Genomic DNA, 27,763 nt, shown 5'->3' with positions numbered 1-27,763 from the left:
GGAAGCTGGACAAATAAGATGCCAAAAACCAACCACTTTCATGTGGTATTGGACAGAAAGGAGGACTTTTTTTCTCCTCCATTTGAAAATGCGGATGTTATCAGCACCACTGTCTGATTCCTATCAATGCAATTCATCAGAATCAGGTAATACACCAACTTATATTCTTGTCTTCATGAAAGAAAGGAATCTATATGTGTTAAACATGCTTGCATTATCTTTAAACACCTTTAACTTGTTAACAATATTAACTATATATGTTAAACATGCTTGTAATATATTTAAACACCTTTAACTTGTTAACAATATTAATTATATGTGTTAAACATGCTTGTATTATCATCAAACACCTTTAACTTGTTAACAATATTAACTATATGTTTTAAACATTTTTGTATTATCATTAAACACCTTTAATTTATTAACAATATTAACTATGTGTGTTAAACATGCTTGCATTATCATTAAACACCTTTAACTTGTTAACAAAAACATATATTTCATAAATAAGTAAATATAAATTATATGTATGAATGAGGTAGATCCCCGCGACTTGATCAATTGAAAAGTAGCTCGCCTGCAGAAAAAGTGTGAGCACCCCTGCCGTAAATGAACAAGGAAGTCGCTAGTACTAGTACTACTACAAAATAAAAAATAAAAAAGTTGTCACACCTTAAAAATGTGTTTTACGTGAAAATAAATTAAACAAATACAGTGTTCCCTCGTTTAACGCTGGGGTTGCGTTCCAAAAAATACCTCCTTTAAGTGAAATCTGTGTGGTAGAAGTTACATTTTTTTCTTCGTTTTTTATATATTTTTTTCGTTTAAACTAAATGTTTTTTCATTTACAGGATGTTTTTTTTCCATTTACTGTGCATGTTTTTTATTTACAGTACTATACAGTATGTTTTTTCGTTTCTTATATACATTTTAAGTCTGTAAAACCCCTAACCACACACTTTATAAACTTTTCTCGGACAGGCATTAACATTTTGTCACATTTCTCTCGTTTAAACATTCTCAAAGCTCCAACCTTCGTGGATTTAAAAAAATAAGTACAGTACACTACTGTATTAAAGAATGAAACCAAAGATCAAAACCTGTTCTTTAGGGCTCTAGGATTTTTTGCCCTATAAATAAGCCCGGGTTTTATCAAAAAAGGGCCACACACTTCCACACATTCCCAGAGTCACACAATCTTTTTGGGCCTTAAATCCTGCGCTTTTGGCTTCGTCCTGCATTATACAAGGTGCGAGGGGGCATTCGTTTCCAAAATAAGCCTGTCTCATCCATATTAAAAACTTGTTCAGGATTATATCCCCCACCACAGTATACATTCTGTACTGTACAGGACACATGGCATGAAGAAGACTGATCGACAATGGTCTACACAGTCCCTAAGCGAATCAGGATGCAGAACACAATGCGCATCCATACGCTGTAAAAAAAAAAAAAAAAGCATGACACTAAAAAATTACACATAAAAAAATCTGTAAGAGCTACAACCGTGTCGTAGCGAGGGAACTGTATAATGTTTGAATAGATATATATAGTGTAATATATTTAGTAGGGTTCTAATCTTTTTATGGCCTTCAATTAGAGGCGACACGGACATCTACATTAGCTTTATTTTTCAACTCACTTACGTAAACAACTTACGCAATGTACATAACATGTAAGCAAATACACCACAGCATCAATTCTGGTTCTTCAACAATTGCCATTTCTTTGGTATCAAAACATATATTCATTAGCCTGTTATTTGCGCAATATTGACTAGGGACGCACCGAAAATTTAGCCACCGAAAAATGCCTTAGCTCACCAAAACCGGATGTTGTAACGACGTATACACTCCCACTGGCGGGCTGTGCCTTTGCCGCCCACACGAACTTAGCTCGCTCAAAAACGAACAGTTCAGACTGAAGTTACATCTGACAAAATCAGATTCTAATCGGATTGGGACTACATCCTAATGCGGCTGTGAAAAGATCATATTTGAAGCAATTTAGAGAGTTTAAACTGGAGAAAAAAATCAGATCTGTGTCACTTGAGGACAAAAAAAAATCAGGTTTGGAATGCAGTGTAAACGGGGCCAATGAGTTTTTAGGTTGAAGTTAATTAATGACACAGTCATCCACCTTTTGTTTAGTGCAGTGTTTCCCACACTTGTGCCAAGTAACATGTTTTTTCTTTGGCATTCATGTTCCACAAAACATTGACTACGTTGTTTTAAAATTAGAGTTTGACTTTTGAGCAACATTTCTAGGACTATAATATTAGCGGTCAGCCGATCAATGTTCGTTTCCACTAAGTTTGGTGATATGCCGGTAAGTAGAAATGCTTTTGCTGATTCATGAGAATTTTAAGTTCCAATCTCATTTGTTAAACATTTGTTTCAAATGATCGCAATGCGAATTTCCATGAGCGTGTCAATGTAGTCGTATAATATATAATAAACTCAGTGTGACCTGTATGGCTGTTGACCAAGTATGCCTTGCATTCACTTGTGTGTGAGAAGCCGTAGATATTATGTGGTTGGGCCGGCACGCAAAGGCAGTGCCTTTAAGGTTTATTGGCGCTCTGTACTTCTCCCTGTGTCCGTGTACCACTCCGTACAGCGGCGTTTTAAAAAGTCATACATTTTACTTTTTGAAACAGATACCGATAATTTCCGATATTACATTTTAAAGCATTTATATATTGGCAGTCCGATATTATCGGATATCTCTAATTATTATTATTATATTATTGTCTCTCCTAACTTATCTACTTGCTAATTTCCTGGTTACTCTCTGATGTAAGACGGTTCCAGCTAAACTTTTGTTGAATTGTACAAAGCATCTATTCTTTTCTTGTTTCACTACTTCACATTCAATCTAGCTTAGTGCCGCGATTAGCATTTTCTCCTCTCATGTTCTCGGGGCGGCATGGCGTAGTGGGTAGAGCGGCCGTGTTGCAGGTTCGCTCCACGCCTCTTGACATCCAAATCGCTGCCGTTGTGTCCTTGGGCAGGACACTTCACCCTTGCCCCTATTGCCGCTCACACTGGTGAATGAATGAATGATGAATGATGGGTGGTGGTCGGAGGGGCCGTAGGCGCAAACTGGCAGCCACGCTTCCGTCAGTCTACCCCAGGGCAGCTGTGGCTATGAATGTAGCTTACCACCACCAGGTGTGAATGAATGATGGGTTCCCACTTCTCTGTAAGCGCTTTGAGTGTCTAGAAAAGCGCTATATAAATCTAATCCATTATTATTATTATTTTTATTATTATTACTACTACTCGTACCTCCTCTGTGTGTGTCCGCACTAGAGCTGCATTTTAGAACGCATCCATCCATTTTCTACCGCTTGTCCCTTTTGGGGTGGCAGGGGGTGCTGGAGCCTATTCCAGCTGCATTCGGGCAGAAGGCGGGGTACACCCGGGACAAGTCGCCACCTCATCGCAGGGCCAACACAGATAGACAGACAACATTCACACTCACATTCACACACTAGGGCCAATTTAGTGTTGCCAATCAACCTATCCCCAGGTGCATGTTTTTGGCGATGGGAGGAAGCCGGAGTACCCGGAGGGAACCCACGCAGTCACGGGGAGAACATGCAAACTCCACACAGAAAGATCCAGAGCCGTATTGTGAGGCACATGCACTAACCCCTGTGCCACCTGCGTTATTTTATTTAAAAGGAGAAATGCACCTTTTTATTTTTATTTTTTTGCCCATCAGTCACAATCCTTATGTAAGACAAGAACATGTATTTTTAGGGTTTTTTATGCATTCTAACTTGTAAATAAATGCAATCAAAACTCTGCTTACAATGGAGCCTATGAGAGACGCTCTATTCTGCCTATAAAGCTAAAAAACATCCAAACACCTCCGTTAAGGTTTTAAATACATACTGTAATGTAGTAACGGGCACATTTATGATAACATTTACAACATGACACTGCGTTATCCATCCATCTTCTTCCGCTTATCCGAGGTCAGGCCGCGGGGGCAGCAGCTAATCAGGGAAGCCCAGACTTCCCTCTCCCCAGCCACTTCGTCCAGCTCTTACCGGGGAATCCCGAGGCGTTCCCAGGCCAGCCGGGAGACATAGTCTTCCCAATGTGTCCTGGATCTTCCCCGTGGCCTCCTCCGAGGATCGGACCGCCCAGTGCCCTGCCTTTGGCTGCCGCCCGGCTTACATCGCTCCCGACCACTATGGCCCCTGCTATGGGTGGTGAGCCCGTTGGAGGGGGGACCCACATTGCCTCTTTGGGCTGTACCTGGCCGGGCCCCATCGGGACAGGCCCGGCCACCGGTCGCTCGCCATCGTGCCCCACCTCCGGCCTGGCTCCAGAGGGGGGCCCTGGTGACCCATGTCCGGGTGAGGGAAATCTGGGTCTCTTGTTTTTATTTTTCATAGAGGTCTTTGAGCTGCTCTTTGTCTAATCCTTCACCTCAGACCTGTTTGTCTTGTTATGTGGAGCATTATTTACAAGGTCGAAGTTGGAAGACAGCGGGATATAATGCTTACAACACTTTCGAAAGTTAGCACCGTCTAGGCCAGTGTTTTTCAACCACTGTGCCGCGGCACACTAGTGTGCCGTGAGATACAGTCTGGTGTGCTGTGGGAGATGATCTAATTTCATCTGTTTGGGTTAAAAATATTTTTTGCAAACCAGTAATTATAGTCTGCAAACTATGTGTTGTTGTTGAGTGTCGGTGCTGTCTAGAGCTCGGCAGAGTAACCGTGTAATACTCTTCCATATCAGTAGGTGGCAGCCGGTAGCTAATTGCTTTGTAGATGTCGGAAACAGCGGGAGGCAGCGTGCAGGTAAAAAGGTATCTAATGCTTAAACCAAAAATAAACAAAAGGTCAGTGGTCCTAACAAAAGGCATTGAAGCTTAGGGAAGGCTATGCAGAACGAAACTAAAACTGAACTGGCTACAAAGTAAACAAAAACAGAATGCTGGACGACGGCAAAGACTTACTGTGGAGCAAAGGCGGCGTCCACAAAGTACATCCGAACATGACAATCAACAATGTCCCCACAAAGAAGGATAAAAACAACTGAAATATCCTTGATTGCTGAAACAAAGTAGATGCGGGAAATATCGCTCAAAGGAAGACATGAAACTGCTACAGGAAAATACCAAAAAAAGAGAAAAAGCCACTAAAATATGATGATTTCTGCTGGTGGTGTGCCTCCGGATTTTTTCAACGCAAAAAATGTGCCTGGGCTCAAAAAAGGTTTAAAAACACTGGTCTAAGCAGCATCTTAGGAAATAGTCACTTCACTACACTAAACAAAAAAGGTATGCAACCATGAAAAAAGTCTTAAATTTCATATTTGTACTTTTGGCAAATGGTTTCTGGTGATACCAACCTGCCAATAAAGTAAACAACAGTGCTTTCTCATCTGTTGTGGAATTACTTAGAGTCCTAACTTAATACACAAGCCTTCAGGAGGACAATTTTGGTGGAAAGTCATGTTTGAGAACAGCATTTTCAACTAGGTACCGTTTCATATATTTAGAGTGGAAATCTCAAGACGTCATTTCTTACTGGTGGTTTCAGAAGTCAAAAGAAACTGCATGTAATCACTTTTAAAAAGAGGGCTGTAAAATGTTCCATTACATACTGTAACCTATTTGGGTGGATCTGCGGATTTCGAGAGCCCTACAGTAAAAAGGGCCAACACCAGCACCAGAAAATCTGATCAGGATTTTCCCACAACACTCATGGATTTACCATTGAATGATTTGAAAAACAAAAGAGTCTGGCAGTTATTGGGAGGAAAGAGGAAATAAATTAAGAACACAGATTGAGAAGAACAGATCGCTCACAAGCAACCAGCACAATACGGCAACCAGACATAATACAATTAAAAACAATACAACAAATGTGCATAAGTTTCTAAAATATGACAAAATGATGGAAAATGGTGGCAGCGGACAGACTACAGGTCTGACTTACGTAACTTCTGGCCCCATACGTGTAGGTGTAGCTTCCCAGAGGAATAGTAAATGAAGCCTAGGACCAGCATGGGGCACAGGACGAACAGCAGCTTGCGAGTGGGCTTCATGGTCTTCAGTCATTCACATGGCACCATCCAGGACATCTGCATGGCACAGGAGCAGAGAGAGCGATTCAACTTCCACATACAATACTGGACTGGAAAGTCATTTACCAGTAGCAACAATGCTGGGTTGAGATAAGGGCAATGAACGGATATAACCAGTGAGCATTAGCGCCTGAGAGGGCCATGATTACAGGGAGGAGTGTCACACTGTACATCATTTCATTGACATCGGTCTAAAAGGTTTCAACAGAAAAGACTGGACGAGAGATGTCCGGTAATATCAGACTGCCGATAAATGCTTTAAAATGTAATATCGGAAATTATCGGTATCGGTTTCAAAAAGTAAAATTTATGACTTTTTAAAATGCCACTGTACGGAGTGGTACACGGACGTAGGGAGAAGTACAGAGCGCCTTGTCCTGGGTATGACTCAAAACTGCATCCGGTGATGAGGCTTCAGTTCGGGAGTTCTGGAGTTTTGGGGAAGGTGGAGTTACCCCTCAGTCATCATTGCTCCCAGGTCCACTCTAACTCGGGGTGGTAGTACCTGTCAGGGTCCCAGCTATGGGTTAAATAGCATTTCAAAGACCTCAACGGTGGAAGTGGCGGAGGATGACACTGCATGTCACAACGGCACTGAAGGCGGATGAAGGCTGCAACAGAGGGTGGTCTCCAGTCGTCATGGATCCATGCCACTGGATCAAGGCCCCTCTCTGCCAAGGACCGTGTGGTGGCTGCAGGCGCATCAGTCTCCCCACGCTAAAAGACGTCACGCGCAGGCGTCCTCCCGAATGGGAATCCATCCATTCTGAGGACAGTCATACTCGACTACGAGTGACTGTCATCTTTTCCATAACTTGAGTTGATTTATTTTGGAAAACCTTGTTACGTTGTTTAATGCATCACAACAAAATTAGGCGTAATAATGTGTTAATGCCGCGACTGTATATATATATATATATATATATATATCAGTTCATATCGGAATCGGTAATTAAGAGTTGGACAATATCGGATATCGGCAAAAAAGACATTATCGGACATCTCTAGACTGGACTATTAATCTTGGTTTTTAAATTTGATACTTACCTTTTTTTCCGGACATTTTGATAAGATATTTGAGCGGAGTGTGTAATGTTCTATATTTCCATTGGAACATTTAAAATGTTGGTGTTGTTTCCACTCTGAGCTGCCACCTTACCGTGGTAGAGGAGTTTGCGTGTCCCAATGATCCTAGGAGCTACGTTGTCCGGGGGCAAAGGCCCCCTGGTAGGGTCTCCCAAGACAAACTGGTCCTAGGTGAGGGATCAGACAAAGAGCAGCTCGAAGACCTCAATGAGAAATAAAAACTATGGACCCAGATTTCCCTCGCCCGGACGCGGGTCATCGGGGCCCCCCTCTGGAGCCAGGCCCGGAGGTGGGACACGATGGCGAGCGCCTGGTGGCCGGGCCTGTCCCCATGGGGCCCGGCCGGGCACAGCCCGAAGAGGCAACGTGGGTTCCCCCTCCAATGGGCTCACCACCCATAGCAGGGGTCATAGAGGTCGGGTGCGATGTGAGCTGGGCGGCAGCCGAAGGCAGGGCACTTGGCGGTCCGATCCTCGGCTACAGAAGCTAGCTCTTGGGACGTGGAACGTCACCTCGCTGGGGGGGAAGGAGCCTGAGCTAGTGCGCGAGGTGGAGAAGTTCCGACTAGACATAGTCAGACTCACTTCGACGCACAGCAAGGGCTCTGGAACCAGTTCTCTCGAGAGGGGCTGGACTCTCTTCTACTCTGGCGTTGCCGGCAGTGAGAGGCGACGGGCTGGGGTGGCAATTCTTGTTGCCCCCCGGCTCAGAGCCTGCATGTTGGAGTTCAACCCGGTGGACGAGAGGGTAGCTTCCCTCCGCCTTCGGGTGGGGGAACGGGTCCTGACTGTGGTTTGCGCTTACGCGCCAAGCCGCAGCTCAGAGTACCCACCCTTTTTGGATTCACTCGAGGGAGTACTTGAGTACTCCCCCGGGTGATTCCCTCGTTCTACTGGAGGACTTCAACGCTCATGTTGGCAGCGACAGTGAAACCTGGAGAGGCGTGATTGGGAAGAATGGCTGCCCGGATCTGAACCCGAGCGGTGTTTTGTTATTGGACTTTTGTGCCCGTCACAGATTGTCCATAACGAACACCATGTTCAAACATAAGGGTGTCCATATGTGCACTTGGCACCAGGACACCTTAGGCCGCAGTTCCATGATCGACTTTGTAGTTGTGTCGTCGGATTTGCGGCCTCATGTTCTGGACACTCGGGTGAAGAGAGGGGCGGAGCTTTCTACCGATCACCACCTGGTAGTGAGTTGGCTGCGATGGTGGGGGAGGATGCCGGACAGACCTGGCAGGCCCAAACGCATTGTGAGGGTTTGCTGGGAACGTCTGGCAGAGTCTCCTGTCAGAGAGTTTCAATTCCCACCTCCGGAAGAACTTTGAACATGTCACGAGGGAGGTGCTGGACATTGAGTCCGAATGGACCATGTTCCGCACCTCTATTGTCGAGGCGGCTGATTGGAGCTGTGGCCGCAAGGTAGTTGGTGCCTGTCGTGGCGGTAATCCTAGAACCCGTTGGTGGACACCGGCGGTGAGGGATGCCGTCAAGCTGAAGAAGGAGTCCTTTCGGGTTCTTTTGGCTCATAGGACTCCTGAGGCAGCGGACAGGTACCGACAGGCCAAGCGGTGTGCGGCTTCGGCGGTCGCAGAGGCAAAAACTCGGACATGGGAGGAGTTCGGGGAAGCCATGGAAAACGACTTCCGGACGGCTTCGAAGCGATTCTGGACCACCATCCGCCGCCTCAGGAAGGGGAAGCAGTGCACTATCAACACCGTGTACGGTGAGGATGGTGTTCTGCTGACCTCGACTGCGGATGTTGTGGATCGGTGGAGGGAATACTTCGAAGACCTCCTCAATCCCACCAAAACGTCTTCCTATGAGGAAGCAGAGCCTGGGGAATCTGTGGTGGGCTCTCCTATTTCTGGGGCTGAGGTTGCTGAGGTAGTTAAAAAGCTCCTCTGTGGCAAGGCCCCGGGGGTGGATGAGATCCGCCCGGAGTTCCTTAAGGCTCTGGATGCTGTGGGGCTGTCTTGGTTGACAAGACTCTGCAGCATCGCGTGGACATCGGGGGCGGTACCTCTGGATTGGCAGACCGGGGTGGTGGTTCCTCTCTTTAAGAAGGGGAACCGGAGGGTGTGTTCTAACTATCGTGGGATCACACTCCTCAGCCTTCCCGGTAAGGTCCATTCAGGTGTGCTGGAGAGGAGGCTACGCCGGATAGTCGAACCTCGGATTCAGGAGGAACAGTGTGGTTTTCGTCCTGGTCGTGGAACTGTGGACCAGCTCTATACTCTCGGCAGGGTCCTTGAGGGTGCATGGGAGTTTGCCCAACCAGTCTACATGTGCTTTGTGGACTTGGAAAAGGCATTCGACCGTGTCCCTCGGGAAGTCCTGTGGGGAGTGCTCAGAGAGTATGGGGTATCGGACTGTCTGATTGTGGCGGTCCGCTCCCTGTATGATCAGTGCCAGAGTTTGGTCCGCATTGCCGGCAGTAAGTCGGAAACGTTTCCAGTGAGGGTTGGACTCCGCCAAGGCTGCCCTTTGTCACCGATTCTGTTCATAACTTTTATGGACAGAATTTCTAGGCGCAGTCAAGGCGTTGAGGGGATCTGGTTTGGTGGCTGCAGGATTAGGTCTCTGCTTTTTGCAGATGATGTGGTCCTGATGGCTTCATCTGGCCAGGATCTTCAGCTGGATCGGTTCGCAGCTGAGTGTGAAGCGACTGGGATGAGAATCAGCACCTCCAAGTCCGAATCCATGGTTCTCGCCCGGAAAAGGGTGGAGTGCCATCTCCGGGTTGCGGAAGAGACCCTGCCCCAAGTGGAGGAGTTCAAGTACCTCGGAGTCTTGTTCACGAGTGAGGGAAGAGTGGATCGTGAGATCGACAGGCGGATCGGTGCGGCGTCTTCAGTAATGCGGACGCTGTATCGATCCGTTGTGGTGAAGAAGGAGCTGAGCCGGAAGGCAAAGCTCTCAATTTACCGGTCGATCTACGTTCCCATCCTCACCTATGGTCATGAGCTTTGGGTTATGACCGAAAGGACAAGATCACGGGTACAAGCGGCCGAAATGAGTTTCATTCGCGGGGTGGCGGGGCTCTCCCTTAGAGATAGGGTGAGAAGCTCTGCCATCTGGGGGGAGCTCAAAGTAAAGCCGCTGCTCCTCCACATCGAGAGGAGCCAGATGAGGTGGTTCGGGCATCTGGTCAGGATGCCACCCGAACGCCTCCCTAGGGAGGTGTTTAGGGCACGCCCGACCGGTAGGAGGCCACGGGGAAGACCCAGGACACGTTGGGAAGACTATGTCTCCCGGCTGGCCTGGGAACGCCTCGGGATCCCCCGGGAGGAGCTGGACGAAGTGGCTGGGGAGAGGGAAGTCTGGGCTTCCCTGCTTAAGCTGCTGCCCCCGCGACCCGACCTCGGATAAGCGGAAGAAGATGGATGGATGGATGGATGGTGTTGTTTACTTGAGTCATATTGCCATCATATTGCAGTCTACACGTATCTCTTATGTTTGACTGCCATCTACTTGTCACACGTATCAGTGCACCATGTACCAAATAAAATTGCTTCGAGGTCGGTAAGCAAAACCAGAATTATTACGTACATTAGGCGCACTGGGTTATAAGGCGCACTGTCCAGTTTTGAGAGAAGATTTTAAGTGTGATAGTCCGTAAAATACGGTATTTGAAATTATTAACTCTGTTGTTCGATCCAGTTTGGACTTAGAGTAATACCTCGGTTACTGCGGTTGATTTGTTTTGGGCCTGACCGTGGTAAATTCTATCATGCATCTGTGCAACCTACTAATAAAAGTCTCAATCAATCAATCAATGCAAAGTAAAAACTATTAATTATGAATTCAATGATTGCATAGCAAAGAAAACATGTTTACGACCTTTTAAATCAGTGGTATTAAACTCACTTTCATTGAGGGCTACATAGCAGTTATGGCTGCCCTCAGAGGGCCACTTGTAACTGAATAAAATTTTAATATAAATAAGGAGAGGCCTCATTATGGTATTACACAATTTATGGTAAAAAACTGGCACCTCCATTGCCAGAATTTTACTGGACCGTATGTCTGACTACAGCAGCCGTAATGCTCTGCATTCCATCAAGCTGTGCGGCTTCGTTGCTTACCAAAGACATAGTAAAACATTTTGACAGAGTTTCGTTTAATGTTCTATATTCTCAATGAAACATCAAAGTTTTGGTCTTGCTTGCTTACGGGTACATGCTAGCGTCATTTATTGAACAGGCCGCAACCTGCAATCCACACTTAAATCTCCTGTGTGACTGCCATCTACCTTTACAGCATGTACCAAATAAACATTTTAAGTTTGCCTTGTAGTCCGACATGCACATAGCGGCACGCACGGACGGGCAAGCGATCAATTGTTTGGAAGCCAAAGCTGCGTACTCACGGTAGCGCATCTGCTATCCAACTCAAAGTCTTCCTGGTTGTGTTGCTGCAGCCAGCCGCTAATACACTGATCCCACCTACAGCTTTCTTCTTTGCTGTCTTCATTGTTTATTAAACAAATTGCAAAAGATTCACCAACACAGATGTCCAGAAAACTGGGGAATTTTGCGATGAAAACAGACGACTTAATAGCTGGCCACAATGGTGTCCCAATATGTCCGCACAGTCCGTGACGTCACGCGCAAACATCATCATACCGAGACGTTTTCAGCAGAATATTTCGCGGGAAATTTAAAATTGCACTTTACTAATCTAACCCGGCCGTATTGGCATGTGTTGCAATGTTAAGATTTCATCATTGATATATAAACTATCAGACTGCGTGGTCGGTAGGAGTGAGTTTCAGTAGGTCTTTAAGACAGTGTACATTTTGAAAAGATTAGTTGATACGTTTGAAGAAGGTGGCGGTTTGATAGACAATCTGTAGTGGAAGTTTTTCTGTTTTTTTTTAGCAACATCACTGGTTTTAAAACAGAATGAGTAATTCACAACAAAACATGGACATAATAGTATCATTGATATGTTTGAAGAAGGTGGCGGTTTGGTAGACAATCTGAAGAGGAAGTTTTACAGTTTTTTTTTTAGCAACATCACTGGTTTTAAAACGGAATGAGTAATTTACAACAAAACAACATGGACATGATAGTAGGTTGTGTTGCCAGTGCTCATCAGTCCTGCTAACACCCTTTAAGAGAAATGATGTTTCTGGTAGTTCATAGGAAACCACACCTTCCTTTCTGCGGAAACGTAAATCTTTTTTAGCAAATCTTGCTGGATTTCGCCTTAACAAGCCAAATAAGCCCTACTACTCGACCGACATCTATTAAAAGGGAAAAGGCTTTCTCTCTCTCCAGCAGAGCGCTCCACTATCTATTTTGAAGATCTCAAATCTTCTACAGTTTAACGGATTGTAGTCTAGTACCATAAAATGGCTTTTTAACCACATTTCCGTACTAGCTTCATGTCAGGCTATCCATAAATTACGCCATACTTTAAGTTGCATTTAGGACCAATTCAGTAAAAAAAAATTATACAGGATATATCTGCAGTGATGGGCGGTAACAAACTACATGTAGCGAAGCTCCGTGGTTCAACTACATTTCCCACTAGTATAGCGGTAGATTCACTACTTTTTGAAGCAGTAGCGAGTCCAGTAGCGCAGCTTTTTATAGACCCATATAACGTAGTAGCGTCCATAAAAGCTACAAAGAGATAACTCGTCCATTACTGATGTTTGTCACACCCAGGGATCCAGCAAGAGAATAAAAAAACCAAAAAATACGGAGAAACTCCATAAAGATAGGCTGGTTTACGCAAGGTGAGTCACAACTGGCTTAGGTCAGGGCCAATCAGAGGCAAGATAGCTTTAAAACCAGGAAGCAAAATCTGAACGAACTGTCCATCAGCGGTGGCGTAAACCACATAAGGTTCATTTTAAATTTTAAATTTAATATTTCCAGTGACTTCCCCCTCATGGTACCGCAACTTTGCAAGTAAAATAAATGTTAAATTGTTAAAAAGCCAGACAGAGGCCATGTTTCCAGTTTTTTTTAGACGGGGGAGGGTTACCCACATATGCGGTCCTCTCCAAGGTTTCTCATAGTCATTCACATTGACGTCCCACTGGGGTGAGTTTTCCTGCCCGTATGTGGGCTCTGTACCGAGGATGTCGTTGTGGCTTGTACAGCCCTTTGAGACACTTGTGATTTAGGGCTATATAAATAAACATTGATTGATTGATTGAACAAACTGAACGTTTATTCTCTGACAATTTGGAAAGTTGTACATTAAGTTGAGATATATATTTATATATACAGTATATGTAGTGTTGATGTAGCAAGTTACTTTTGCCGTGTAGTTTGTAGTGTACACACCTCTGGGGATAGCTTACCCTGTCGCTTAAGTACATCTAATGGAGACTAACTAGTGGCTTAGATCAGTGGTCCCCAACCACCGGGCCACGGACCGGTATGGGTACCGGGCCGCACAAGAATTAAAATAAATAAATAAATGTTTTAATTAAATCAACATAAAAAAACACAAGATACGATTACAATTAGTGCACCAACCCAAAAAACCTCCCTCCCCCATTTACACTCATTCGCACAAAAGGGTTGTTTCTTTCTGTTAATATTTCTGGTTCCTACATTATATATCAATATTAGGGCTGCAACAACTAATCGATTAAAATCGATTATAAAAATAGTTGGCGATTAATTTAGTCATCGATTCGTTGGATCTATGCTATGCGCATAGGCAGTTTTTTTTTATAGTTTTTTTTATAAACCTTTATTTATAAACTGCAACATGTACAAACAGCTGAGAAACAATAATCAAAATAAGTATGGTGCCAGTATGCTGGGGTTTTTTTCAATAAAATGCTGGAAAGGATAGAAATGTAGTTTGTCTCTTTTATCCGATTATTAATCGATTAATCGAAGTAATAATCAACAGAATAATCGATTATCAAATTAATCGTTAGTTGCAGCCCTAATCAATATAGATCAATACAGTCTGCAGGGATACCGTTCGTAAGCACACGATTGTATTTTTTCATGATACAAAAATAAAATAAAAAATTGATGAAGTTGTCATCGTATAATTTGCTTTAATGATATAACTTTCTCTAAAAAGTCTAAAAAAAAAAGTATCTGTTTAAAATCTGTTTTATTAATTAGTATTAATATGAATTTTTTACATTATATTGTTTTGCTCTATTTTCAATTGTTGCTACTATTGTACAGTGTACTTTGTTGAGAATTTATCAAGTCTCTGGAGACTTGGTGACTTTTTCTTTATTTAAAACAACTAGCAACATATCTAGCAACTTTTTCTGGTGGTGATATTGACTGTACTGTAGTTCAGAGAACACAGGGATTGTCGATGATAGTCAAAAAATTTTTTTAAAAAGTGACGTTCTCCTTTAATATTTGGCCCACAACAATGGTTCAAGTACCACTGAGAAGCTTTTTTCCTCGGTCTTTGCAATGGTATCATTGTTTAAAGATATTTTGCATTTGACATTTTTTGTTACATGCCTACAAAAGGTAAGAAAAGTTGGTTTTGCACAATAGGGCCCCTTTAAAATGTTCAAGATCCCTTCCGAAAAGGAGGCACACCACAGCAGGCACAAGACATTGAAACAACGTTGAGAATTTGTTGAATTAGGTCCTGACGTTGAGCAACTCAAACTTAATGCTGGAACCAACGTAATGCTTTTTGATGACATTTAATCAATGTTTGGTTCTGACGTTGATTAGACCTAGGGCTGGGCAATATGGCCTTTTGTTAATATCGATATTTTTAGGCCATGTCACGATACACGATATCTCGATATTTTGCCTTAGCCTTGAATTAACACTTGATGCATATAATCACACCAGTATGATGATTCTATGTGTCTCCATTAAAACATTCTTGTTCATACTGCATTAATATATGCTCATTTTAAACTTTCATGCAGAGAGGGAAATCACAACTAAGTCAACTGACCAAAAGTGTATTTATTAAACAGTTAAGCAGTGGCACAAACATTCATGTCATTTCAAAACAAAGTGCAAGATTGTCAGAACATTTTTAAAACAAGCTATGAGTGCACTTTTGTGCATGATGTCACTAAGATGACATATCAAAACACTAAATTAAAGTGCACTTTTTGTACAGAATGCCACTACAACAGTTAAAAACAAATAAAGTGCACTTTTGTGCATGATGTCCCACAAGATATTTCAATAACTGTAAAATAAAAATGAGCTGCATAATAGGAAATCAAATAGTGTATGTCCTTCGCTATGTGGTAGGTTCCTGCGAACGTTATATCCTTCTGTTGACTGTTTTTTTCATACGGTGTTGATCTGGAAATGGTTGCTTGGGCATTTTGTGGGTGTGACATGCGGAGTTTCAAGCACTTATTCTCTAGCGGGTGACTTTTCAAATGATGCTACACATTAGCAGTGGTGCTACTTTTTGTAGCAACACTTTTGCCACATACTTGACATATTACTGTTGTCTGTTCGACATCTTCCCGTGTTTTTCTTGGGAATTAATTCTTCCTTCATTTGTTACCAGATTTGCACCTTCTTTCTCTCGTATTACCACTCGCACCTCTTCGCTAACATCACAGCTAACGGTACCCATGTCTCTACCTCTCTGCTCCGCGAGGGCGTATGACGTTGCACGCGCGACAGTATGTGAGGTATGTAAGAAGGTGCGCTTGTGTTATGTCTCTGTGAGAAGGAGAGACAAAAAAGAGAGAGAAACGCTTGAAGTGTAATGCCCGCAGCTAAAAGCAACTGCGTGAGAAAGTATGCTCGAATATCGCAATTGTCATTTTCTATATCGCAGAGACAAACCTGCGATATATCGAGTATATTTGATATATCGCCCAGCCCTAATTAGACCATTACATTTTGGCAGTGACGTGCGGTGAGGTTCATGACTGGTGAGGCACTGACTTCATCACAGTCAGATTTACAAACATATGAACCCTAAAGAGTATCTTATTCACCATTTGATAGGCAACAGTTAACGGGTTATGTTTAAAAGCTCATACCAGCATTCTTCACTGCTTGGCACTCAGCATCAAGGGTTGGAATTGGGGGTTAAATCACCAAAATTATTCCCGGGCGCGGCGCCGCTGCTGCCCACTGCTCCTCTCACCTCCCAGGGGGTGATCAAGGGGATGGGTCAAATGCAGAGAACAAATTTCACCACACCTAGTGTGTGTGTGACAATCATTGGTACTTTAACTTTACACATACAAACTGTAGCACACAAAAAAGCACATTTAATTAAAAAAAACATTATTATGGTGTTACCTTTACTTATAAGTGCGGGAACAGTGGTGTTTGTGTTGGAGGAGTTGTGAAGGAATGAAATATGAAATCCGTGCTGCAGTCTGTAGCTGTACCTAATGTTGTGTCCCTGCACTCGTTCACGGCTCCTCCGGCGCGAGCATTGTTGTTTTTGCACTTTTTGGCTTCTTGTTAAGTGACTCTTTGGGTGGATTCGGTCTTGCACGTGGAGGGTTTGGGTGTGGGCTTTGGTTGGTGTGGCGCTCCCGTCGGGCGGTGCATTCTGCGGCGGGTGTGCTTGGCACAAGGAGGCGGGATTACTGCGAGCTTCCCACAGTGCGTCTTCGCAGCAGTTTTATGATCGCTCAGCACAAGAAATACTTTACACACATACAGTTGTTGACAAAATACACTGTACATTATATACCTCAGCTAACTAAACTATGGAAATGTATAATATAATTCATATAGCAATACGATCTCACTGCACAGCAGGCCAGCAGTTAGCCGAGTCCGCAATCCATGGTGAGGCACAAGTGCCTCAACTGGCTGCTGATCGCTGCACCATCTCTGCTCAGTATTTGAACGGCAAATGTGAAAATTCAGCGATTTTGAATAAAAATAATATAAAACTGGTGAATTTAAATGGAAAATAACTTTATAGTATAATCACTGAATACATATAACAATTTAATTAATTTTTTTTCTTTTTACATTTTTTTTCTTTCCATGATGGCAGGTGAGTCCCCGCCTCACCTGCCTCTAGTGACCGCACGTCACTGCATTTTGGTCATTTCCCAACCAATAATTCTACAACGGTGGTCTCCAAATAACTTGTAAACTGCCACATTTTCTCCAACTTAACTTTCGCCTAGTGTTCCGCTAATATAACAATGCATGAGACCCAAAAAATAAGCCCACAAGCTGGTGAAAATAAGTATAAAAAACAAAAGCCTTTATGTAAAGTGGAAAAGGCCAGGGGCCCCACAAATTCAGCGTAATGGTGAGTTGTATTTCATGTGCTTAATTTTGCTATATTTATTTGCTCCACATTCATGACAATAATGCCTACATTAAACCGGTCCCTAGTGCAAAAACCCCCTTGTTCTACAACACAAATACAACAGTGAAACAACACGCTTTTTAATGACGTTTATCCAGTGTCAGGTGGTGAAGTTGATTTGACCATTGAAATGTGGTCATTTCCCAACCAACGTGGATCCAACGTTTGACATCAACGTTAGTTGTATTTGTAAATTCAAGACATTTGGCCACCTTCTTAGAGTCAGTTTTAAAAAGGACATTAGGGGTGTAACAATTCGTTTTAACAACGAGTCAATATTTGTGGTTGCCGATACCATTCAGGAACAATCTCTGTTTTTAGAACGATACGATCCGAGACGAAACAATCAGTGTGTCTGTGAAATAAATAGTGGACACTGCAGGTGAAGTTTCCTATATTCCTTGTAAGAAATTATGTATAAATTAATTATGGACTTGAACAAGCAAGTAAACAATTAATGGCCAATGCATTCACATCTTATTTGAATAAAGTGCAACCAAGACTTCGGCTTGAATTAACAAGAGGAAACCTTTTCTGCTTTCATTTTTAATATTCAAGCATTTTGGTGGGGCGGCGAGGCTCAATTGGTAGAGAGGCCGTGGCAACAACTTGAAAGTTTCAGGTTCCATCCCCGCTTCTGCTTTCCTAGTCACAGCTGTTGTGTCCTTGGGCATGACACTTTACCCAGTGCCACCCACACTGGTTTAAATGTAACTTAGATCATGGGTTTCACTGTGTAAAACGCCTTGAGTCACTAGAGAAAAGCGCTTTATTAATGTAATTCACTTCAATACTAGTACAGTAGGTAACATTTTAAGAGTACCTGCTAAATAAAGTTCCACGCCCCAGCCATACAGTGTCTGTTCTCCACCCCTGGCATTGCCACTGTCCCAGGTGTGTGGAAACATGTGTGCCCCCTCATCCCTGTTGGTGGTCTGGGCCCAAAGTTTCCTAGTTTCCTACTTGTTCCATCTCTTGTATTTCTGTCTTTCTCATGAAATAATTTATCCCTGTCTGTTAAATGCTGTCGCTTCAGGTTGTGTTCCGGAAGATGGTGCGTCGCGTCACTTCCGTTTTGTCATTCGCAACGTTTGTGGCTTGAGGTTAACTTGTGGCTTCATGTTATTGTTTGTATTTGTTGTGGCTTGCTTTGTTTTTTTTTGTGTTTAATTAATGATAGTGTCTTGTGGCGTTTGTTATGACCAATCTTGACCACCGTAGCTACCCGACATTTTTATTTTGATGACATCACAGACAGGCAAATATACAAAAAAATGTAACATCCTTATTTTTAGAAGTGCAAAACTTTAAATAAAAAGTCTGAAGTTCTAAACTCCAATGTTTTTATGCGTCGATAAAAACGATTGATTTCCTTTTAAAATAATCTTGGATCGATACCGGTCTTCCGGAAGGCAAACTTACAGAGCACAGATAGATATATCTGAAATTAAAGAATATAAATCAATGTATCTTGTCTATGAATGTTCTCATTCATCCAGGTTGGAGGCAATTTAGCCTCAAACAAATAACAGTAGTTAGAAACATACTTCTCACAGAAGGTGACCAGAATGCCATTTGTTTACAACTGAATGGAATGCTTACGTGGGGGATTCAGACTCTATTGGACTGGTAGTAGTCGATCCACAGCGATCGTTCTGCCAAACAATACCTTAATGCTAACGAGGGGAAATGACACTTCAGCAACTGTTGTGGGCTTTGACAGTTAGGATCAAAACAGTTGTTTTTCTCACTACGATAGGGCAAAACCATCTTTGCCCCATCACACCCTCCTGGGTTTGGAGTATAAATATTTTGGGTTCTGGCACAAGCTGCTGGACTAGATCTGACCAATGTAAGTCTAAGACAAGATCTGGGGCCGTATTTATCAAGCTTCTTAGAATTACTCCTAAGAAGTCTGCTAAGAGTTGACTTATGAGTAAAGAAATTCTTCGCTGGAAGCTGCACTTAAAAGTTAGTTGTCAAGCGTCTTACTCACACTTTAACCGAAGTGTAGGACTGAATCTTAAGTGTCGCACTCAGAGCTGAATTACGACATTACTATGTGCCGTAAACGGAATTTTAGGTGACGTAATTTCTGTGTCCATAGAAATGACCAATCACGGAAGGGAATCCCTTGTCTAAGAATAAAGAAATATCTTAGAAATATTTCAGTGGACAATGGGAGTGTATATTTTGACAATAAACTACAAAATAATACAAAACAAACAAACAATATTGGCAATGAATCAAAAATAAAATGTGCATTTTCCCAGTGGCGAGATATCGAAGCATTGTGATGACCTTTAGTTCTGCTGTGAAAGCTCTGCTGCGTGATGTTGCTGATGAGATGACGCCCCTTATTAATATGTGACAAAAATAATACCCGCTCTATCTAAACGATACCGTTTGATCATCTGCTCGTCATCAAACAAAGCCAGGACATCCTTCCGCTCCCTGAATGTTTGCACATGTCTCTCTCGCTTCAGTGCCATCCCCCGCTGGCAACTCCTAACCACTTAGGACACCTCTGAAGGTCTCTTAAATATCGTTGAGAGTAGGAGTGATTCTTAGACTTAAGAAAGTTGATAAATAGCTTTTATTCTTAAGTTTGAGAGTAGGACTAAATTTAGCAAATTCTCAGGACTTAAGTGTAAAATGGCACTCTAAGACGCTTGATAAATACGGCCCCTGACCAATCTAAATCTATGAGCACGAACTGATGAAGTCTACTCGGATGAGCAGCGAAACGTCTATTAAGACAAACCAAACAGTCCAGTTGTGACCGATTGAATGCCCTGAGAGATTGATCAATCGTTACACCTCGAAAAGACATACAGTTGTGGTCAAAAGTTTACATACACTTGTGAAGGACATAATGTCACGGCTGTCTTGAGTTTCCAATAATTTCTACAATTCTTTTTTGTGATAGAGTGATTGGAGCACATACTCGGTCACAAAAAACATTCAGGAAGTTTGGTTCTTTTATGAATTTATTATGGGTCTACTGAAAATGTGACCAAATCTGCTGAGTTAAAAGTATACATACAGCAATGTTAATATTTGCTTACATGTCCCTTGGCAAGTTTCACTGCAATAAGGCACTTTTGGTAGCCATCCACAAGCTTCTGGTTGAATTTTTGACCACTCCTCTTGACAAAATTGGTGCAGTTGAGCTAAATTTGTTGGTTTTCTGACATGGACTTGTTTCTTCAGCATTGTCCACATGTTTTACCATGAATTGATTAACGTGGACCCCAACTTAAACAAGTTGAAAAACTTATTATTCGGGTGTTACCATTTGGTGGTCAATTGTACGGAATATGTACTGTACTGTGCAATCTACTAATACAAGTCTCAATCAATCAATCAATTCTCAATGGGGTTTAAGTCAGGACTTTGGGAAGGCCATTCTAAAACCTTAATTCTAGCCTGATTTAGCCATTCCTTTACCATTTTAGATATGTGTTTGGGGTCATTGTCCTATTGGAACACCCAACTGCGCCCAAGACCCAACCTCCGGGCTGATGATTTTAGGTTGTCCTGAAGAATTTGGAGGTAATTCTCCTTTTTCATTGTCCCATTTACTCTCTGTAAGGCACCAGTTCCAATGGCAGCAAAACAGGCCCAGCGCATAACACTACCACCACCATGCTTGACAGTAGAAATGGTGTTCCTGGGATTAAAGGCCTCACCTTTTCTCCTCCAAACATATTGCTGGGTATTGTGGCCAAACAGCTAAATTTTTGTTTCATCTGACATCACATGGACAAAGATAAGACCTTCTGGAGGAAAGTTATGTGGTTTCATTCAACCAGAAGCTTGCCAGATGCTTGTGGATGGCTACCAAAAGCGCCTTATTGCAGTGAAACTTGCCAAGGGACATGTAACCAAATATTAACATTACTCTATGTATACTTTTGACCCAGCAGATTTGGTCACATTTTCAGTAGACCCATAATAAATTCATAAAAGAACCAAACGTCATGAATGTCTTTTGTGACCAACAAGTATGTGCTACAATCACTCTATCACAAAAAAATAAGTTGTAGAAATTATTGGAAACCCAAGACAGCCATGACATTATGTTCTTTACAAGTGTATGTAAACTTTTGACCACGACTGTATGCATCCATGTCTTGTGTATAAAAAGTCTAAGAAGTCTGAACACTCAGACACTGTAGATGTGCTACAAAATTACTACATCGGTCATCAAGCATCTTTTTATTACAAGAGACCAACAGCTAATCTTTTCTTTCTTTCTTTCTTCCTTTCTTTATTTTAGTTTATTTCGAACATGAACACACTTACAGCATAATACATCACACAATTTCATATCATTTCTGTTTACATCATGTTCGAAAAGGAGTAGGAAGAAGCAAAGCTTATTTAATCCTACCCCTTTCCCACTTCAGAGCGTTTACAAATATATACATTCATTTACTGACCTTTTTATAGTAAAATGACATCCGTGAATGAGAAATGCAACAGTTTTGTAATATGTAATTAGTTAAATCAGTCATTATAAAACATACTGAGATGAAGAATCTTATTTTTAATAAGGTTTAAAGTATTTCTCATGGTTCTTCTTCTTTGTACTTTGTAAGCACTATTCATTTGAACAACCTCTTAAACTGGATCATATCAGTACAACAAAATGCAGAGGCAACCATTCCCGCATCAACACCGTATGAAAAAAATAGTCCACGACATAAGGAGATAACATCCGCCGGAACCTACCACATAGTGAAGGACGTACACAATTTGATTTCCTATTATTCAGCTCATTTTTATTTGACAGTTATTGAAATATCTTGTGTGACATCATGCACAAAAGTGCACTTTATTTGTTTTTAACTATTGTAGTGGCGTTCTGTACAAAAAGTGCACTTTAATTTAGTGTTGTAGTGATATGTCATCTTAGGGACATCATGCACAAAAGTGCACTAATAGCTTGTTTTAAAAAGTATCTGACAATCTTGCACTTTGTTTTGAAATGACATGAATGTTTGTGCCACTGCTTAATAACTGTTTAATAAATACAGTTTTGGTCAATTGACTTAGTTGTGATTTCCCTCTCTGCATGAAAGTTTAAAATGAGCATATATTTATGCAGTATGAACAAGAATGTTTTAATGTAGACACAGAATCATCATACTGCTGTGATTATATGCATCAAGTGTTCATTCAAAGCTAAGGTAAAATATTGCGATATATATAGCGTATCGTGACATGGCCTAAAAATATCGAGATATTAAAAAAAGGCCATATTGCCCAGCCCTAGTTTGTATGTTCTCTATATCCAACATTATGTATTAGTCTAATTGATCTTTTTTGTAACACGGTTAACGAATGTAGCGCACATATGTAGTTATTTCCCCATCTTTCTGCACAATAACTCAGATATGGTAACACTAGCGAGCAGTAAAGAATCTAAAAAAGAATCTAAAAGTGATTTGATTGATTGAAACTTTTATTAGTAGATTGCACAGTACATATTCCGTACAATTGACCACAACCGAATAAGTTTTTCAACTTGTTTAAGTCAGGGTCCAAAATCAAAATAACACAGGAAATTACCAATGCAATATATGGTAAAGAATGTGCGGTCGCAGTATTCATGGACTTAACAAAAGCATTTGACACAATTAATCATGATATTTTAATACAAAAATTGGAACGATATGGTTTGGTCTTGAACTGGGTAAGAAGCTATTTTAACCAACAGGAAGCAATATGTGAAGGTGGGTGAAAATATGTCAACACGGCTGGATATATCTTGTGGTGTACCCCAGGGCTCAATACTGGGACCAAGATTGTTTAATCTTTATATAAACGACATTTGTAAAGTTACAAAGGACTTAAAGTTAGTTCTATTTGCAGACGACACAATTGATTTCTGTTCAGGAGAGAACACACAGAAGATAATACAAATAACAGAAGAAATGAACAAATAAAAAAAAATGGTTTGACAAAAAACAGACTTTGAATCTCAGTAAAACTAAAATAATGCTATTTGGTAACAGTAGAAAAGAGCATCATACACGAACACAAATAGACGCAGTAGATATTGAAAGGGTAAAAGAAACAAGATTTTTGGGAGTATTAATGGACGATAAAATTAACTGGAAATCTCATACAAAACATACAACATAAGGCGGCAAAAAACATTTCAATAATGAATAAAGCAAAATACGTCCTGGGCCAAAAATCACTTCATATTCTCTACTGCTCGCTAGTGTTACCATATCTGAGTTATTATGCAGAAATATGGGGAAATAACTACAAATGTGCGCTACATTCGCTAACCGTGTTACAAAAAAGATCAATTAGAATAATTCATAATGTTGGAAATAGAGAACATACAAACACTTTATTTACTGAGTCAAAAATATTAAAGTTCGGTGATTTGGTAAAATTGCAAACCGCTAAAATGATGTACAAAGCAAACTATAACCTGCTACCAAAGAATGTACAACAATTCTTCTCAACTAAAGAGGAGAAATATAACCTTAGAGGAAAATCTAATTTAAAACATTTGTATGCACGTACAACACTTAAAACCTTTTGCATATCAGTATCTGGAATTAAATGATGGAATGGATTAAGTAAAGTTAAACATTGTACTGATATGATCCAGTTTAAGAGGTTGTTCAAATTAATAGTGCTTACAAAGTACAAAGAAGAAGAAATATGAGAAATACTTTAAACTTTATTGAAAATAATACTCTTCATTTCAGTATATTAATAATGACTGAATTAAGTACATATTACAAAACTGTTGTGTATACTAATTCACAGATGTTATTTTATTATAAAAAGGTCAGTAAATGATTCGATATATTTGTAAACGCTCTGAAGTGGGAAAGGAGTAGGATTAAATAAGCTTTGCTTTTTCCTACTCCTTTTCAGACATGATGTAAACAGAAATGATATGAAACTGTGTGATGTATTACGCTGTAAGTGTGTTCATGTTTGAAATAAACTAAAAGAAAGAAAGAAAATATTAGCTGTTGGTCTCTTGTAATAAAAAGATGCTTGATGACCGCTGTAGTAATTTTGTAGCACACCTACAGTCTCTGAGTGTTCAGACTTCTTTAGACTTTATACACAAGACATGGATGCATACAGTCGTGGTCAAAAGTTGACATACACTTGTAAGGAACATAATGTCATGGCCGTCTTGATATGATCCAGTTTAAGAGGTTGTTCAAATTAATAGTGCTTACAAAGTACAAAGAAGAAGGATTATGAGAAATACTTCCAACCTTATTGAAAATAATATACTCTTCATCTCAGTATATTAACAATGACTGAATTAAAAGGCCTACTGAAATGAGATTTTCTTATTTAAACGGGGATAGCAGATCCATTCTATGTGTCACACTTGATCATTTCGCGATATTGCCATATTTTTGCTGAAAGGATTTAGTAGAGAACATCGACGATAAAGTTTGCAACTTTTGGTCGCTGATAAAAAAAGCCTTGCCTGTACCGGAAGTAGCGTGACGTCATAGGTTGTGGAGCTCCTCACATCTGCACATTGTTTACAATCATGGCCACAAGCAGCGAGAGCGATTCGGGCCGAGAAAGCGACGATTATCCCATTAATTTGAGCGAGGATGAAAGATTTGTGGATGAGGAAAGTGAGAGTGAAGTATTAGAGGGCAGTGGAAGCGATTCAGATAGGGAAGATGCTGTGAGAGGTGGGTGGGACTTGATATTCAGCTGGGAATGACTAGAACAGTAAATAAACACAAGACATATATATACCCTATTAGCCACAACACAACCAGGCTTATATTTAATATGCCACAAATTAATCCCACATAAACACCTCCACCCTCCCGTCCATATAACCCGCCAATACAAATCAAACACCCGCACAACACACTCAATTCCACAGCCCAAAGTACCGTTCACCTCCCCAAAGTTCATACAGCACATATATTTCCCCAAAGTTACGTACGTGACATGCACATAGCGGCACGCACGTACGGGCAAGCGATCAAATGTTTGGAAGCTGCAGCTGCGTACTCACGGTACCGCGTATGCAACTCAAAGTCCTCCTGGTAAGAGTCTCTGTTGTCCCATCTCCACAAGCATGCGTATCCAACTCAAAGTCCTCCTGGTAAGAGTCTATGTTGTCCCAGTTCCCCACAGACCAATGGTAAAGCTTGACTGTCATCGTTCGGGAATGTAAACAATGAAACACCGGCTACGACGTAGCCGCTATGTGTTTGTGTTGCTGCAGCCGGCCGCTAATACACCGCTTCCCACCTACAGCTTTCTTCTTTGCTATCTCCATTGTTCATTAAACAAATTGCAAAACATTCACCAACACAGATGTCCAGAATATTGTGGAATTTTGCGATGAAAACAGACGACTTAATAGCTGGCCACAATGCTGTCCCAAAATGTCCGCTACAATCCGTGACGTCACGCGCAAACGTCATCATACCGAGACGTTTCAGCAGGATATTTCGCGGGAAATTTAAAATTGCACTTTACTAATAGTAGTAGTGGGTAGTAGTGGGTTTCAGTAGGCCTTTAAAGGCCTACTGAAACCCCCTACTACAGACCACGCAGTCTGATAGTTTATATATCAATGATGAAATCTTAACATTGCAACACATGCCAATACGGCCGGGTTAACTTATAAAGTGCAATTTTAAATTTCCCGGGGAACTTCCGGTTGAAAACGTCTATGTATGATGACGTTTGCGCGTGACGTCAATGGTTGAAACGGAAGTATTCGGACACATTGTATCACAATACAAACAGCTCTGTTTTCATCGCAAAATTCCACAGTATTCTGGACATCTGTGTTGGTGAATCTTTTGCAATTTGTTTAATGAACAATGGAGACTGCAAAGAAGAAAGCTGTAGGTGGGATCGGTGTATTAGCGGCTGGCTGCAGCAACACAACCAGGAGGACTATGAGTTGGATAGCAGACGCGCTATCCGACGCTAGCCGCCGACCGCATCGATGATCGGGTGAAGTCCTTCGTCGCGCCGTCGATCGCTGGAACGCAGGTGAGCACGGGTGTTGATGAGCAGATGAGGACTGGCGTAGGTGGAGCGCTAATGTTTTTATCATAGCTCTGACGAGGTCCCGTAGCTAAGTTAGCTTCAATGGCGTCGTTAGCAACCGCTTTGCTAGGCTTCGACAGGTGGCACAGTATTAACCGTGTAGTTACAGGTCCAGTGTTTGGTTCGGTGTCTCCTGATAGTAGTATTGTTGATCTTCTGTCTATCCTTCTAGTCAGGGGCTTATTTCTTTTGTTTCTATCTGCATTTAAGCACGATGCTATCACGTTAGCTCCGTAGCTAAAGTGCTTCACCGATGTATTGTCGTGGAGATAAAAGTCACTGTGAATGTCCATTTCGCGTTCTCGACTGTCATTTTCAAGAGGATATAGTATCCGAGGTGGTTTAAAATACAAATCCGTGATCCACAATAGAAAAAGGAGAAAGTGTGGAATCCAATGAGCCCTTGTACCCAAGTTACGGTCAGAGCGAAAAAAGATACGTCCCGCACTGCACTCTAGTCCTTCACTCTCACGTTCCTCATCCACAAATCTTTCATCCTCGCTCAAATTAATGGGGTAATCGTCGCTTTCTCGGTCCGAATCGCTCTCGCTGCTGGTGTAGACAATGGGGAAATGTGAGGAGCCCTTCGACCTGCGACGTCACGCTAATTCCGGTACAGGCAAGGCTTTTTTCATCAGCGACCAAAAGTTGCGAACTTTATCGTCGTTGTTCTATACTAAATCCTTTCAGCAAAAATATGGCACTATCGCGAAATGATCAAGTATGACACATAGAATGGATCTGCTATCCCCGTTTAAATAAAACAAATTTATTTCAGTAGGCCTTTATAAGTACATATTACAAAACTGTTGTGTATACTAATTCAGAGATGTTATTTTATTATAAAGGTCAGTAAATGATTCGATATATTTGAAAACGCTCTGAAGTGGGAAAGGGGAAGGATTAAATAAGCTTTGCTTCTTCCTACTCCCTATCAGACATGATGTAAACAGAAATGATATGAAACTGTGTGATACTTTGAGTGTGTTCATGTTCGAAATAAACTAAAGAAGAAGAAAAAAAGGGTCCACGTTAATCAATTCATGGTGATCTACCTCACCTAGCACACATCTCATTGTTACGCACGCAAAAGTTGCAAAAAACTGTTCAAAAGTTGCCTCTGCTTGAAGTAAAAAAGATACTTATTCCTTTATTCCAATACATTATAATGTATTGGAATAA

The 27,763-nt window shown here is 41.6% G+C and overlaps 1 protein-coding gene across 6 annotated transcripts in view; it reads right to left on the bottom strand.

Annotated features, from left to right (window-relative positions):
* The window catches only part of st3gal3b (ST3 beta-galactoside alpha-2,3-sialyltransferase 3b), a 212,856-nt gene that overhangs the window by 169,805 nt on the left and 15,288 nt on the right, over positions 1-27,763 (bottom strand). For 5 of the 6 annotated variants that reach the window (XR_009821308.1, XM_062022256.1, XM_062022255.1 and 2 more), the window contains one exon: positions 5,966-6,110. Coding sequence is in view for 5 of the 6 variants with exons in the window: in XM_062022256.1 (XP_061878240.1) it covers positions 5,966-6,074 (109 nt within the window). In the remaining variant the exon portion in view is untranslated. Of the gene's footprint in view, positions 1-5,965; positions 6,111-27,763 lie in introns of those variants that run through there. The other variant, XM_062022260.1, reaches the window with a different exon arrangement.

Source organism: Entelurus aequoreus, linkage group LG16 (assembly GCF_033978785.1).
Source record: "Entelurus aequoreus isolate RoL-2023_Sb linkage group LG16, RoL_Eaeq_v1.1, whole genome shotgun sequence".
Lineage (NCBI taxonomy): Eukaryota > Metazoa > Chordata > Actinopteri > Syngnathiformes > Syngnathidae > Entelurus > Entelurus aequoreus.
The sequence above is the reverse complement of the archived record's forward strand: the minus strand, read 5'-3'. Positions and strand labels throughout refer to the sequence as shown.